This window comes from Panulirus ornatus, chromosome 5, assembly GCF_036320965.1.
Source record: "Panulirus ornatus isolate Po-2019 chromosome 5, ASM3632096v1, whole genome shotgun sequence".
NCBI classification, from domain to species: Eukaryota; Metazoa; Arthropoda; class Malacostraca; order Decapoda; family Palinuridae; genus Panulirus; species Panulirus ornatus.
The window spans coordinates 29,157,138-29,174,106 of record NC_092228.1 but is presented as its reverse complement, the minus strand read 5'-3'; the positions used below and the strand labels follow the sequence as shown (position 1 = coordinate 29,174,106).

Here is a 16,969-nt window from a genome sequence, read left to right as displayed (position 1 = left end):
TCACTATAAGTCACTAGAGGTCTCCAAGGCATGGGATTTGGGTGTTTTTTACATCAGTCGACTAACCTAAGAACTGGAGTTCCTGGGAAGGTACTCTTGGAACATCTCTACGGAAGGCAGGAAAGAATTTGTTTACCCAGAAGGTAACCTTTCTCACCTGCAGCCTTACCATGTAGTGTACTAGGATGAAAGACCGAATTTACCTTTAAGTTCCAATAGTTGACATTAAGACACCAAGGTCTGAGACCAAAAGACTATCATAGTATCTGTGTAGTCCTTAGCTTTGTACTCGGCAAGACATAAAGAGTATGTCTGAGAGCTCCAATCTGTTCTTAACCATGTAAATTCCAGATGGGAATTAAGCAGGACCTTGTCTGGAACATTCCTTCCATGAAGTTGAAATTACTAAAAAGTCATTGAGGTAAGCAAGAAATACTGCTCTGTAGGAATTTTAGTTTTGGGAGCAATGCCAAATTTACTCTGGAAAAAATTGTGCGGCTATGCATAAATCAAAGAGTAACACCTTGAACTGCCAGGTCTCTCTTCAAATTCTGAATGCCAAAAACTTCCTCTTTCTGTTGTGTACAGTTCTGGGATGTGCTCGTAGGTGTTCTTTAACTCTATGATGTCTGTTCAGTCATTTAACTGCAGGGGCAAGCAGACGCTCTATAAAGTGGTCATCTTGATCCTGTGCTTCAGTATGTGGGTGTACTGAAGAGACAGGATCCCACCAATGCAAAATAAGATTGACAGCTGATAACTACCAACATTGGCATTTTGGTAGTCTACATATATATAATATATATAAATGTGAATAAGAGCAAGGTTATTAGGTACAGTAGGGTTGAGGGTCAAGTCAATTGGGAGGTAAGTTTGAATGGAGAAAAACTGGAGGAAGTAAAGTGTTTTAGATATTTGGGAGTGGATCTGGCAGCGGATGGAACCATGGAAGCGGAAGTAAATCATAAGGTGAGGGAGGGGGTGAAAATCCTGGGAGCCTTGAAGAATGTGTGGAAGTCGAGAACATTATCTCCGAAAGCAAAAATGGCTATGTTTGAAGGAATAGTGGTTCCAACAATGTTGTATGGTTGCGAGGTGTGGGCTATAGATAGAGTAGTGCGCAGGAGGGTGGATGTGCTGGTAATGTGATGTTTGAGGACAATATGTGGTGTGAGGTGGTTTGATCGAGTAAGTAATGTAAGGGTAAGAGAGATGTGTGGAAATAAAAAGAGCGTGCTTGAGAGAGCAGAAGAGGGTGTTTTGAAATGGTTTGGGCACATGGAGAGAATGAGTGCGGAAAGATTGACCAAGAGGATATATGTGTCAGAGGTGGAGGGAACGAGGAGAAGTGGGAGACCAAATTGGAGGTGGAAAGATGGAGTGAAAAAGATTTTGTGTGATCAGGGCCTGAACATGCAGGAGGGTGAAAGGCGGGAAAGGAATAGAGTGAATTGGATCGATGTGGTATACCGGGGTCGACATGCTGTCAATGGATTGAATCAGGGTATGTGAAGCGTCTGGGGTAAACCATGGAAAGTTCTGTGGGGCCTCGATGTGGAAAGGGAGCTGTGGTTCGGGCATTATTGCATGACAGCTGGAGACTGAGTGTGAGCGAAAGGGGCCTTTGTTGTCTTTTCCTGGCGCTGCCTCGCAAACATGATGGGGGAGGGGGATGTTATTCCGTGTGTGGCGGGGTGGCGATGGGGGTGAGTAGGGGCAGACAGTGTGAATTGTGTGCATGTGTGTGTCTGTGTGTGTATATATGTGTGTACGTTGGGATGTGTGGGTGTGTATGTTTGTGTGTGTGTGGACGTGTGTGTGTGTGTGTGTGTGTGCATGTGTGTGGGGGTGGGTTGGGCCATTTCTTTCATCTGTTTCCTTGCGCTACCTCACAGGCGCGGGAGACAGCGACAAAGCAAAATAATAATAATAATATTTTTATATTTATCTTATTTTGCTTTGTCACTGTCTCCTGCATTTGCAAGGTAGCGCAAGGAAACAGACGAAAGAAATAGCCCAACCCACCCCCATACACATGTATATACATACACGTCCACACACGCAAATATACATACCCATACATCTCAATGTACACATATATATACACACACAGACACATACATATATACACATGCACACAATTCACACAGTCTGCCTTTATTCATTCCCATGTGACCAAACCATTTCAAAACACCCTCTTCTGCTCTCTCAACCACACTCTTTTTATTACCACACATCTCTCTTACCCTATTATTAATGATAATAATGTGAATAAGAGCAAGTTTATTAGGTACGGTAGGGTTGAGGGTCAAGTCAATTGGGAGGTAAGTTTGAATGGAGAAAAACTGGAGGAAGTAAAGTGTTTTAGATATCTGGGAGTGGATCTGGCAGCGGATGGAACCATGGAAGCGGAAGTGGATCATAGGGTGGGGGAGGGGGCGAAAATTCTGGGAGCCTTGAAGAATGTGTGGAAGTCGAGAACATTATCTCGGAAAGCAAAAATGGGTATGTTTGAAGGAATAGTGATTCCAACAATGTTGTATGGTTGCGAGGCGTGGACTATGGATAGAGTTGTGCGCAGGAGGGTGGATGTGCTGGAAATGAGATGTTTGAGGACAATGTGTGGTGTGAGGTGGTTTGATCGAGTAAGTAACGTAAGGGTAAGAGAGATATGTGGAAATAAAAAGAGCGTGGTTGAGAGAGCAGAAGAGGGTGTTTTAAAATGGTTTGGTCACATGGAGAGAATGAGTGAGGAAAGATTGACCAAGAGGATATACGTGTCAGAGGTGGAGGGAACGAGGAGAAGAGGGAGACCAAATTGGAGGTGGAAAGATGGAGTGAAAAAGATTTTGTGTGATCGGGGCCTGAACATGCAGGAGGGTGAAAGGAGGGCAAGGAATAGAGTGAATTGGAGCGATGTGGTATACCGGGGTTGACGTGCTGTCAGTGGATTGAATCAAGGCATGTGAAGCGTCTGGGGTAATCCATGGAAAGCTGTGTAGGTATGTATATTTGCGTGTGTGGACGTATGTATATACATGTGTATGGGGGTGGGTTGGGCCATTTCTTTCGTCTGTTTCCTTGCGCTACCTCGCAAACGCGGGAGACAGCGACAAAGCAAAAAAAAAAAAAAATATATATATATATATATATATATATATATATATATATATATATATATATATTGTTAGAAGCAGTGAAAAGTTTTTATCGAGGATGTAAGGCATGTGTACGTGTAGGAAGAGAGGAAAGTGATTGGTTCTCAGTGAATGTAGGTTTGCGGCAGGGGTGTGTGATGTCTCCATGGTTGTTTAATTTGTTTATGGATGGGGTTGTTAGGGAGGTGAATGCAAGAGTTTTGGAAAGAGGGGCAAGTATGATGTCTGTTGTGGATGAGAGAGCTTGGGAAGTGAGTCAGTTGTTGTTCGCTGATGATACAGCACTGGTGGCTGATTCATGTGAGAAACTGCAGAAGCTGGTGACTGAGTTTGGTAAAGTGTGTGAAAGAAGAAAGTTAAGAGTAAATGTGAATAAGAGCAAGGTTATTAGGTACAGTAGGGTTGAGGGTCAAGTCAATTGGGAGGTAAGTTTGAAGGGAGAAAAACTGGAGGAAGTAAAGTGTTTTAGATATCTGGGAGTGGATCTGGCAGTGGATGGAACCATGGAAGCGGAAGTGGATCATAGGGTGGGGGAGGGGGCGAAAATCTTGGAAGCCTTGAAGAATGTGTGGAAGTCGAGAACATTATCTCCGAAAGCAAAAATGGCTATGTTTGAAGGAATAGTGGTTCCAATAATGTTGTATGGTTGCGAGGCGTGGGCTATGGATAGAGTTGTGCGCAGGAGGATGGATGTGCTGGAAATGAGATGTTTGAGGACAATGTGTGGTGTGAGGTGGTTTGATCGAGTAAGTAACGTAAGGGTAAGAGAGATGTGTGGAAATAAAAAGAGCATGGTTGAGAGAGCAGAAGAGGGTGTTTTGAAATGGTTTGGGCACATGGAGAGAATGAGTGAGGAAAGATTGACCAAGAGGATATATGTGTCGGAGGTGGAGTGAAAAAGATTTTGTGTGATCGGGGCCTGAACATGCAGGAGGGTGAAAGGAGGGCAAGGAATAGAGTGAACTGGATCGATGTGGTATACCGGGCTTGACATGCTGTCAGTGGATTGAATCAGGGCATGTGAAGCGTCTGGGGTAAACCATGGAAAGCTGTGCAGGTATGTATATTTGCGTGTGTGGACGTATGTATATACATGTGTATGGGGGTGGGTTGGTCTATTTCTTTCGTCTGTTTCCTTGCGCTACCTTGCAAACGCGGGAGACAGCGACAAAGCAAAAAAAAAAAAAAAAATATATATATATATATATATATATATATATATATATATATATATATATATATATTATCCCTGGGGATAGGGGTGAAAGAATACTTCCCATGCATTCCTCGCGTGTCGTAGAAGGCGACTAGAGGGGACGGGAGCGGGGGGCCAGTAATCCTCCCCTCCTTGTATTTTTTAACTTTCTAAAATGGGAAACAGAAGAAGGAGTCACACGGGGAGTGCTCATCCTCCTCGAAGGCTCAGACTGGGGTGTCTAAATGTGTGTGGATGTAACCAAGATGTGAAAAAAGGAGAGATAGGTAGTATGTTTGAGGAAAGGAACCTGGATGTTTTGGCTCTGAGTGAAACGAAGCTCAAGGGTAAAGGGGAAGAGTGGTTTGGGAATGTCTTGGGAGTAAAGTCAGGGGTTAGTGAGAGGACAAGAGCAAGGGAAGGAGTAGCAGTACTCCTGAAACAGGAGTTGTGGGAGTATGTGATAGAATGTAAGAAAATAAATTCTCGATTAATATGGGTAAAACTGAAAGTTGATGGAGAGAGATGGGTGATTATTGGTGCATATGCACCTGGGCATGAGAAGAAAGATCATGAGAGGCAAGTGTTTTGGGAGCAGCTGAATGAGTATGTTAGTGGTTTTGATGCACGAGACCGGGTTATAGTGATGGGTGATTTGAATGCAAAGGTGAGTAATGTGGCAGTTGAGGGAATAATTGGTATACATGGGGTGTTTAGTGTTGTAAATGGAAATGGTGAAGAGCTTGTAGATTTATGTGCTGAAAAAGGACTGGTGATTGGGAATACCTGGTTTAAAAAGCGAGATATACATAAGTATACTTATGTAAGTAGGAGAGATGGCCAGAGAGCATTATTGGATTACGTGTTAATTGACAGGCGCACGAAAGAGAGACTTTTGGATGTTAATGTGCTGAGAGGTGCAACTGGAGGGATGTCTGATCATTATCTTGTGGAGGCGAAGGTGAAGATTTGTATGGGTTTTCAGAAAAGAAGAGTGTATGTTGGGGTGAAGAGGGTGGTGAGAGTAAGTGAGCTTGGGAAGGAGACTTGTGTGAGGAAGTACCAGGAGAGACTGAGTACAGAATGGAAAAAGGTGAGAACAATGGAAGTAAGGGGAGTGGGGGAGGAATGGGATGTATTTAGGGAAGCAGTGATGGATTGCGCAAAAGATGCTTGTGGCATGAGAAGAGTGGGAGGTGGGTTGATTAGAAAGGGTAGTGAGTGGTGGGATGAAAAAGTAAGATTATTAGTGAAAGAGAAGAGAGAGGCATTTGGACAATTTTTGCAGGGAAAAAATGCAATTGAGTGGGAGATGTATAAAAGAAAGAGACAGGAGATCAAGAGAAAGGTGCAAGAGGTGAAAAAGAGGGCAAATGAGAGTTGGGGTGAGAGAGTATCATTACATTTTAGGGAGAATAAAAAGATTTTCTGGAAGGAGGTAAATAAAGTGCGTAAGACAAGGGAGCAAATGGGAACTTCAGTGAAGGGTGCAAATGGGGAGGTGATAACAAGTAGTGGTGATGTGAGAAGGAGATGGAGTGAGTATTTTGAAGGTTTGTTGAATGTGTTTGATGATAGAGTGGCAGATATAGGGTGTTTTGGTCGAGGTGGTGTGCAAAGTGAGAGGGTTAGGGAAAATGATTTGGTAAACAGAGAAGAGGTAGTAAAAGCTTTGCGGAAGATGAAAGCCGGCAAGGCAGTAGGTTTGGATGGCATTGCAGTGGAATTTATCAAAAAAGGGGGTGACTGTATTGTTGACTGGTTGGTAAGGTTATTCAATATATGTATGACTCATGGTGAGGTGCCTGAGGATTGGCGGAATGTGTGCATAGTGCCATTGTACAAAGGCCAAGGGGATAAGAGTGAGTGCTCAAATTACAGAGGTATAAGTTTGTTGAGTATTCCTGGTAAATTATATGGGAGGGTATTGATTGAGAGGGTGAAGGCATGTATAGAGCATCAGATTGGGGAAGAGCAGTGTGGTTTCAGAAGTGGTAGAGGATGTGTTGATCAGGTGTTTGCTTTGAAGTATGTATGTGAGAAATACTTAGAAAAGCAAATGGATTTGTATGTAGCATTTATGGATCTGGAGAAGGCATATGATAGAGTCAATAGAGATGCTCTGTGGAAGGTATTAAGAATATATGGTGTGGGAGGCAAGTTGTTAGAAGCAGTGAAAAGTTTTTATCGAGGATGTAAGGCATGTGTACGTGTAGGAAGAGAGGAAAGTGATTGGTTCTCAGTGAATGTAGGTTTGCGGCAGGGGTGTGTGATGTCTCCATGGTTGTTTAATTTGTTTATGGATGGGGTTGTTAGGGAGGTGAATGCAAGAGTTTTGGAAAGAGGGGCAAGTATGAAGTCTGTTGTGGATGAGAGAGCTTGGGAAGTGAGTCAGTTGTTGTTCGCTGATGATACAGCGCTGGTGGCTGATTCATGTGAGAAACTGCAGAAGATGGTGACTGAGTTTGGTAAAGTGTGTGAAAGAAGAAAGTTAAGAGTAAATGTGAATAAGAGCAAGGTTATTAGGTACAGTAGGGTTGAGGGTCAAGTCAATTGGGAGGTAAGTTTGAATGGAGCAAAACTGGAGGAAGTAAAGTGTTTTAGATATCTGGGAGTGGATCTGGCAGCGGATGGAACCATGGAAGCGGAAGTGGATCATAGGGTGGGGGAGGGGGCGAAAATCCTGGGAGCCTTGAAGAATGTGTGGAAGTCGAGAACATTATCTCGGAAAGCAAAAATGAGTATGTTTGAAGAAATAGCGGTTCCAACAATGCTGTATGGTTGCGAGGCGTGGGCTATGGATAGAGTTGTGCGCAGGAGGGTGGATGTGCTGGAAATGAGATGTTTGAGGACAATCTGTGGTGTGAGGTGGTTTGATCGAGTAAGTAACGTAAGGGTAAGAGAGATGTGTGGAAATAAAAAGAGCGTGGTTGAGAGAGCAGAAGAGGGTGTTTTGAAATGGTTGCGAGGCGTGGGCTATGGATAGAGTTGTGCGCAGGAGGGTGGATGTGCTGGAAATGAGATGTTTGAGGACAATGTGTGGTGTGAGGTGGTTTGATCGAGTAAGTAACGTAAGGGTAAGAGAGATGTGTGGAAATAAAAAGACCGTGGTTGAGAGAGCAGAAGAGGGTGTTTTGAAATGGTTTGGGCACATGGAGAGAATGAGTGAGGAAAGACTGACCAAGAGGATATATGTGTTGGAGGTGGAGGGAACGAGGAGAAGTGGGAGACCAAATTGGAGGTGGAAAGATGGAGTGAAAAAGATTTTGTGTGATCGGGGCCTGAACATGCAGGAGGGTGAAAGGAGGGCAAGGAATAGAGTGAACTGGATTGATGTGGTATACCGGGGTTGACATGCTGTCAGTGGATTAAATCAGGGCATGTGAAGCGTCTGGGGAAATCATGGAAAGCTGTGTAGGTATGTATATTTGCGTGTGTGGACGTGTATGTATATACATGTGTATGGGGGTGGGTTGGGCCATTTCTTTCATCTGTTTCCTTACGCTACCTCGCAAATGCGGGAGACAGCGGCAAAACAAACAAAAAAAAAAAAAATATATATATATATATATATATATATATATATATATATATATATATATATATATATATATATATATATTTCTTTCTTTCTTTCATACTATTCGCCATTTCCCGCATTAGTGAGGTAGCGTTAAGAACAGAGGACTGGGCCTTTGAGGGAATATCCTCTCCTGGCCCCCATTCTCTGTTCCTTCTTTTGAAAAATTGAAAAAAAAACAAGAGGGGAGGATTTCCAGCCACCCGCTCCCTCCCCTTTTAGTCGCCTTCTACGACACGCAAGGAATACGTGGGAAGTACTCTTTCTCCCCTCTCCCCAGGGATAATATATATATATATATATATATATATATATATATATATATATATATATATATATATATATAGAAGGCGACTAAAAGGGGAGGGAGCGGGGGGGCTGGAAATCCTCCCTTGTTTTTTTTAATTTTCCAAAAGAAGGAACAGAGAAGGGGGCCAGGTGAGGATATTCCCTCAGAGGCCCAGTCCTCTGTTCTTAACACTACCTTGCTAATGCGGGAAATGGCGAATAGTTTGAAAGAAAAAAGAAAGAAATATATATATATATTTTTTTTTATACTTTGTCGCTGTCTCCCACGTTTGCGAGGTAGCGCAAGGAAACAGACGAAAGAAATGGCCCAACCCCCCCCATACACATGTATATACATACGTCCACACACGCAAATATACATACCTACACAGCTTTCCATGGTTTACCCCAGACGCTTCACATGCCTTGATTCAATCCACTGACAGCACGTCAGCCCCGGTATACCACATTGCTCCAATTCACTCTGTTCCTTGCCCTCCTTTCACCCTCCTGCATGTTCAGGCCCCGATCACACAAAATCTTTTTCACTCCATCTTTCCACCTCCAATTTGGTCTCCCTCTTCTCCTCGTTCCCTCCACCTCCGACACATATATCCTCTTGGTCAATCTTTCCTCACTCATCCTCTCCATGTGCCCAAACCACTTCAAAACACCCTCTTCTGCTCTCTCAACCACGCTCTTTTTATTTCCACACATCTCTCTTACCCTTACGTTATTCACTCGATCAAACCACCTCACACCACACATTGTCCTCAAACATCTCATTTCCAGCACATCCATCCTCCTGCGCACAACTCTATCCATAGCCCACGCCTCGCAACCATACAACATTGTTGGAACCACTATTCCTTCAAACATACCCATTTTTGCTTTCGGAGATAATGTTCTCGACTTCCTCACATTCTTCAAGGCCCCCAGAATTTTCGCCCCCTCCCCCACCCTATGATCCACTTCCGCTTCCATGGTTCCATCCGCTGCCAGATCCACTCCCAGATATCTAAAACACTTCACTTCCTCCAGTTTTTCTCCATTCAAACTCACCTCCCAATTGACTTGACCCTCAACCCTACTGTACCTAATAACCTTGCTCTTATTCACATTTACTCTTAACTTTCTTCTTCCACACACTTTACCAAACTCAGTCACCATCTTCTGCAGTTTCACACATGAATCAGCCACCAGCGCTGTGTCATCAGCGAACAACAACTGACTCACTTCCCAAGCACTCTCATCCCCAACAGACTTCATACTTGCCCCTCTTTCCAAAACTCTTGCATTTACCTCCCTAACAACCCCATCCATAAACAATTTAAACAACCATGGAGACATCACACACCCCTGCCGCAAACCTACATTCACTGAGAACCAATCACTTTCCTCTCTTCCTACACGTACACATGCCTTACATCCTCGATAAAAACTTTTCACTGCTTCTAACAACTTTCCTCCCACACCATATATTCTTAATACCTTCCACAGAGCATCTCTATCAACTCTATCATATGCCTTCTCCAGATCCATAAATGCTACATACAAATCCATTTGCTTTTCTAAGTATTTCTCACATACATTCTTCAAAGCAAATACCTGATCCACACATCCTCTACCACTTCTGAAACCACACTGCTCTTCCCCAATCTGATGCTCTGTACATGCCTTCACCCTCTCAATCAATATATATATATATATATATATATATATATATATATATATATATAAAGGCCTATCTGCACTAAGCAGGATCAACTCTGAGCAAATATTCACTACCATATAATCAACATCCTAGCCAAGAAAAGGATTAAAGAGACAGAAAAAATTAACAATCATGTGGCAATGGAAGGCCTCCTCAGAATCATCAGTTCACAATAGTAAAAGTTTAAGGGATAATATCACAAATAAACTGAACCAGATATACTTACCTGCAGTAAAGTGTCATAGGCTGCAGACACTATTGCCCCTTTTTTTAAAGCCTCAGGATCAGACATTCTTCTCTATTGTATTTCTGGAAACAAAAGTAGCATCATCAACACTTATGTAATCTATGCCTGAGTCAATGTTATGCCAATCAACTGCATCTTGGGACATATTAGTTAAAAAGTACCCTTTACAAAAATGGAATGTTGTGATGAAACTGAAACAGACAAAACATGATGTACTACACCATTCTGTGTATCATAAAAGGTTTTATAAAACACTCTTCTTTTACTATGGACTTTTAAGAAAAGAATAAAACACAGACAAGTAATAACTGAAAATGTAAAAAAAATTTTGTCTGGCATAAAAGGAATCACTGGGTACTGTAAGAGTGAAACAGAAATAAAGGCCTTTGTGGTGTAGTGATTAGCATGAATGACAGTCATTGATGGGCTTGACTGGGATAAGGCTCCCTTCAGGATAAGGCCAGCCTACGTTCAGATCCAGGATACAGCAGGGTACAGTCAACCTGCACTCAACTCAGATGTTCATCCTCCCCTTGGGGCTTGTCAGTAAATGGGTACCTGGCTTATTCACATATATATATGTATAATAAGTATAATGAATATATAAACCTCTGACACATATATCCTCTTTGTCAATCTTTCCTTACTCATTCTCTCCATGTGACCAAACTATTTCAAAACACCCTCTTCTGCTCTCTCAACCACACTCTTTTTATTACCACACATCCCTCTTACCTTTCATTACTTTGATCGAGCAAGTAATGAAAGGGTAAGAGGGAAGTGTGGTAATAAAAAGAGTGTGGTTGAGAGAGCAGAAGAGGATGTTTTGAAATGGTTTGGTCACATGGAGAGAGTGAGTGAGGAAAGATTGACAAAGAGTATATATGTGTCAGAGGTGGAGGGAACGAGGTGAAGTGGGAGACCAAATTGGAGGTGGAAAGATGGAGTGAAAAAGATTTTGAGTGATCAGGGCCTGAACATGCAGGAGGGTGAAAGGCATGCAAGGAATAGAGTGAATTGGAACAATGTGGTATACCGGGGTCGATGTGCTGTCAATGGATTGAACCAGGGCATAAAAAGCGTCTGGGGTAAACCATGGAAAGTTTTGTGGGTCCTGGATGTGGAAAGGGAGCTGTGGTTTTGGTGCATTATACATGACAGCTAGAGACTGAGTGTAAACGAATATGGGCTTTGTTGTCTTTTCCTAGCGCTAACTCGTGCACATGTGGGGGGAGGGGGTTTTCATTTCATGTGTGGTGGGGTGGCAACGGGAATGAATAAGGGCAGACAGTATGAATTATGTACATGTGTACATATGTATATGTCTGTGTGTGTATATATATGTATACGTTGAGATGTATAGGTATGGGCATGTGTGGACGTGTATGTATATAGATGTGTATGTGGGTGGGTTCGGCCATTCTTTCGTCTGCTTCCTTGCGCTACCTCGCTAACACAGGAGACAGCGACAAAGGATAACTGAATAAATAAGTATGATGAATATATAAATAAATAAATACAGCAGAAGTGAATCGTAGGGTGGGGGAGGGGGCGAAAATCCTGGGAGCCTTGGAAAATGTGTGGAAGTCGAGAACATTATCTCCGAAAGCAAAAATGGCTATGTTTGAAGGAATAGTGGTTCCAACAATGTTGTATGGTTGCAAGGCGTGGGCTATGGATAGAGTAGTGCGCAGGAGGGTGGATGTGCTGGAAATGAGATGTTTGAGGACAATATGTAGTGTGAGGTGGTTTGATCGAGTAAGTAATGTAAGGGTAAGAGAGATGTGTGGAAATAAGAAGAGCGTGGTTGAGAGAGCAGAGGAGGGTGTTTTGAAATGGTTTGGGCACATGGAGAGAATGAGTGAGGAAAGATTGACCAAGAGGATATATGTGTCAGAGGTGGAGGGAACGAGGAGAAGTGGGAGACCAAATTGGAGGTGGAAAGATGGAGTGAAAAAGATTTTGAGTGATCGGGGCCTGAACATGCAGGAGGGGGAAAGGCGGGAAAGGAATAGAGTGAATTGGATCGATGTGGTATACCGGGGTCAACGTGCTGTCAGTGGATTGAATTAGGGCATATGAAGCATTTGGGGTAAACCATGGAAAGTTCTGTGGGGCCTGGATGTGGAAAGGGAGCTGTGGTTTTCGGGCATTATTGCATGACAGCTAGAGACTGAGTGTGAACGAATGGGGCCTTTGTTGTCTTTTCCTAGCGCTACCTCGCACACATGAGGGGGGGAGGGGGATGTTATTCCATGTGTGGTGAGGTGGCGATGGGAATGAATAAAGGCAGACAGTGTGAATTGTGTGCATGTGTATATAGGTATATGTCTGTGTGTGTATATATATGTGTACATTGAGATGTATGGGTATGTATATTTGCGTGTGGGGACGTGTATGTATATTCATGTGTATGGGGGTGGGTTGGGCCATTTCTTTCGTTTGTTTCCTTGCGCTACCTCGCAAATGCAGGGAGACAGCGACAAAGCAAATTAAATGAATAAATATATTTCTTTATTAAATATGATAAAAAAAATTTAATTTGCTATACTTAATCGTTGTCTCCCATGTTAGCAAAGCAGTGCAAGCAAACAGATGAAAGAATGGCTCAACCCACCCACATACACATGTATCTACATAAATAACCACATGCTCATATACATACCTATACATTTCAACGAATATATACATGTACACATATACATACACAGACATATACATATATACACATGTACATATTCATACTTGCTGCCTTCATCCATTCCCGTCACCACCCTGCCACACACGACACAGGTGTGGCACAAGGAAAAGACAAAAAAGCCACATTGTTCACACTCAGTCTCTAGCTGTCATGTGTAATGCACCCAAACCATAGCTCCCTTTTCACATCCAGGCCATACAAAACTTTCCATGGTTTATCCCAGATGCTTCACATGCCCTGGTTCAATCCATTAATAGCACATCAACCCCAGTATACCACATCGTTCCAATTCACTCTATTCCTTGCACGCCTTTCACTCTCCTGTATGTTCAGGCCCCAATTACTCACAATCTTTTTCACTCCATCCTTCCACCTCCAATTTGGTCTCCTGCTTCTCCTTCTCCTTCTCCTTCTTCCCTCCACCTCTGACACATATATCCTCTTTGTCGATCTCTCCTCACTCATTCTCTCCAAATGTCCAAACCATTTCAGCACAACCTCTTCTGCTCTCTCAGCCATACTCTTTTTCATTTCCACACAATTCTCTTACCCTTATATTACTTACTCAATCAAATCATCTCACACCACATATTGTCCTTAAACATTTCATTTCCAACACATCCACCCTCCTCTATACACCCCTATCTATAGCCCATACCTCACAACAATACAACATTTTTGGAACTGCTATTCCTTCAAACATACCCATTTTTGCTTTCTGAGATAACGTTCTTGCCTTCCACACATTCTTCACTGCTCCCAGAAACTTTACCCCCTCCCCAATCCCTGTGACTCACTTCCACTTCCATGGTTCCATCTGCTGCTAAGTCCACTCCCAGATATTTAAAACACTTCACTTCCTCCAATTTTTCTCCATTCACACTTACATCCCAATCAACTTGTCCCTCAAACCTACTGAACCTAATAACATTGCTCTTATTCACATCTACTCTCAACTTTCTCCTTTCACACAATTTCCAAACTCAGTCACCAACCTCTGCAGTTTCTCACACAAATCAGCCACTAGAGCTGTATCATTGGCAAACAACAACTGACTCACTTCCCAGTTCCTCTCATCAACAACAGACTGCATACTCGCCACTCTTTCCAAAACTCTTGCATTTACCTCCCTAATAACCCCATCCATAAACAAATCAAACTACCATGGGGACATCACACACCCCTGCCACAGACCGACATTCAGTGGGAACCAATCACTTTCCCTTCTTCCTACTTGTACACATGCCTTACATCCTTGGTAAAACCTTTTCACTGCTTCTAGCAACTTACCTCCCACACCATATACTCTAAAGACCTTCCACAAAGCATCTCTATCAACCCTATCATATGCCTTCTTCAGATCCATAAATGCTACATACAAATCCATTTGCTTTTCTAGGTATTTCTCACAGAAATTCTTCAAAGTAAACACCTGATCCACACATCCTCTATCACTTCTAAAACCACACTGCTCTTCCCCAATCTGACGCTCTGTACATGCCTTCACCCTCTCAATCAATACCCTCCCATATAATTTTCAAGGAATACTCAACAAACTTATACCTCTGTAGTTTGAACACTCACCTTTACCCCTTTGCCTTTGTACAATAACACTACACATGCATTCCACCAATCCTCAGGCACTTCACTATGGTCCATAATACAGTGAATATCCTTACCAACCAGTCAACAACACAGTCACCCATTTTTTAATGAATTCAACTGCAAAATCATCCAAACCCAGCGCCTTGCCGGCTTTCATCTTCTGCAAGGCTTTCATCACCTCTTCTCTCTTCACTAAACCATTCTCCTTGACCATCTCTCTTCACACACCACCCCGACCAAAACACCCTACATCTGCCACTCCATCATCAAACACATTTAACAATCCTTCAAAATACTCACTCCATCTCCTCCTCACTTCATCTTTGCCTGCTATCACTTTCCCCTTTGCCCCTTTCCTCTGTGTTCCCATTTGTTCTCTTGTCTTAGATAATCCAACCAGGGAACATGATACATCTGGGGTAAATCTCTAAAGGTCTGCAGGGCCTAATTCTGGATAGGGGGCTGTGGTTTTGGTGCATTACACATGACAATTATAGAATTGGTGACCGGATGTGACCTTTGTTTGTTCCTGATGTTACCATGCTAATGCAGGAAACTAAAATCAAGTATGAATCAAAGATTAAAAAGAAAATATAAAACCCTCTTCACAGGTATTACATAAAACTATATATTTTTCCCAGTCTTTTCAAATATTTCAATAGCATAATCATATCACCCCTAATCATTCTTTCATATACTGTTCAGTGTTTTAACTCTTTCCCTAAAAGTTGACATCTTCAAGGTAAGTGCCCAATGTGTGGCTGTTCTTGGTAATTTTTCTGTATCCTACATATTTGCCTCTTCCATGATGAGCTGTAAACAACTGCTACATACTCCAGAGTTGGTCTTTTGAAGGTTATCATAAACTTTTAGATCATCTTCATCAATAAATCCAAGGACTATCTTCATATTGGCCAATAATCTGTATATACCTTTAAGTACCTCATTAATACGTTCCTCTGGTGGCCGAAGTTATGGCTATACCCACATCTTTCCCTCCATTTTAATCAGAATCTGATCTCCTTTGTTAGACTCATGTCCAGATCGTCTACCATTTTCTCCATATACTATTGCATAGCATTTGGGTATCAGATTCCATACTCTATTCCTGACTTCATTCATATATTTGTGTAACATCTCAAAAGCTCTATACTGATTCTCTGCTTTCAATTAGCATCACAGTTCTTGCATCATAAGCAAACATATTTATAAAGCTGCATAAACTTACACTGAAAGTAAAATCATTTACATATACTATACATTACTGGGACCCTGCGGTTTCCTTACCCGAATAATATTTTTCAACAACACTGCAGTTGCTTTGTTAAGACGCTTGGGCAAGTTATGTCTTTCATTTTAGTTTTAAATTTTTACCTGACCATTTCATCAACATTAAGGGGCTTACCCTTCACATTATCAACTAACTAAATCTAGTCTAACCTAACCAATCAAACTTAGCCGTACTAGCCTTATTTAACCCATCTTTTCTTGGGACTATTTTTTCCTCAATAGCACACATGGGCTTCCTTGCTGCCCTTGGTCCCCAGGGCCAAGCAAATGCAAGCTATTGTGTAATCCAGCCCTAAGCTAGTATGGCAGCTCCTGGCCTAATTACACCCATGATACGGCATTTTAAAACTCCTATCGAGCACATTCCTAAATATCACTGTCAAAGATATTCCGGCATAGCCCAAGTTGGTAAAGTAGCTTAAAACTTCTAACACACAAATTTCTACATATCGCTGTCAAAGATATTCTGGCATGCCTATACTCGGTCCAGCTGTAATGAAAATCGTTTTAGATCAGTTAAAACATGTTTGGCACCCGACTGGACACTGCACTAGGAAATGGATTGCTAAAATTCTGGACAAACTGCCAAATCTTCAGCAAATTAATTTACATCCAGCTCAGAGAAGGTGAAACTCGCGACACAGAGAATGATCAAGATTGTCGTTAACATAACGCTTGAATCACCCACAACTGATCGGCAGTGGTTAGTACCATATCATCAAGTCAGCTACATAGCGGTTGAACCAATGACTGATTAGTAACCATGATTAATTAGTACGAGAAAGTCAGGGTCGGTCACTATTTTGCCGACTGGTCTGCAAAAAGGCCGCATGAATAAACCACACTACGTAAGTTATGGGATTTTCTTACATCACTGAACAAAATTATCAATTACTCAGAACACGGATAATGACAAGCAGAACTAAGGTTGTAAATGATCAGTTCTGCTTCCTGTACTGGCCATCATCATACATGACCCCAAGCAACACTGGGGATATTACCTTTCACAGTGACCGCCATGTAAATAATTACTTACCCGTTTACCTTGATGTCCTGCCTGTGCTCTTAATGACCAAATATAAACAGTGTCCCCCCCTCCACTTGGTTGACATTCAGTATCTTAGAGTTCGATAAATAAGTTAACCATAATTAATCTTGTGCCGCAGACACACGTTTATCACATTCATAAAT

The 16,969-nt window shown here is 42.2% G+C and overlaps 1 protein-coding gene across 1 annotated transcript in view; it reads right to left on the bottom strand.

The window, feature by feature from the left end:
• The window catches only part of LOC139748647 (man(5)GlcNAc(2)-PP-dolichol translocation protein RFT1), a 105,536-nt gene extending 88,567 nt beyond the window's left edge, over positions 1 to 16,969 (bottom strand). The window contains exons 1-2 of the mRNA XM_071661895.1: positions 16,815 to 16,969; positions 10,162 to 10,244 (exon numbers count right to left, since the gene is read on the bottom strand). Of these exons, the coding sequence (XP_071517996.1) occupies positions 10,162 to 10,227 (66 nt within the window). The 5' untranslated portion in view covers positions 10,228 to 10,244; positions 16,815 to 16,969. The remainder of the gene's footprint in view (positions 1 to 10,161; positions 10,245 to 16,814) is intronic.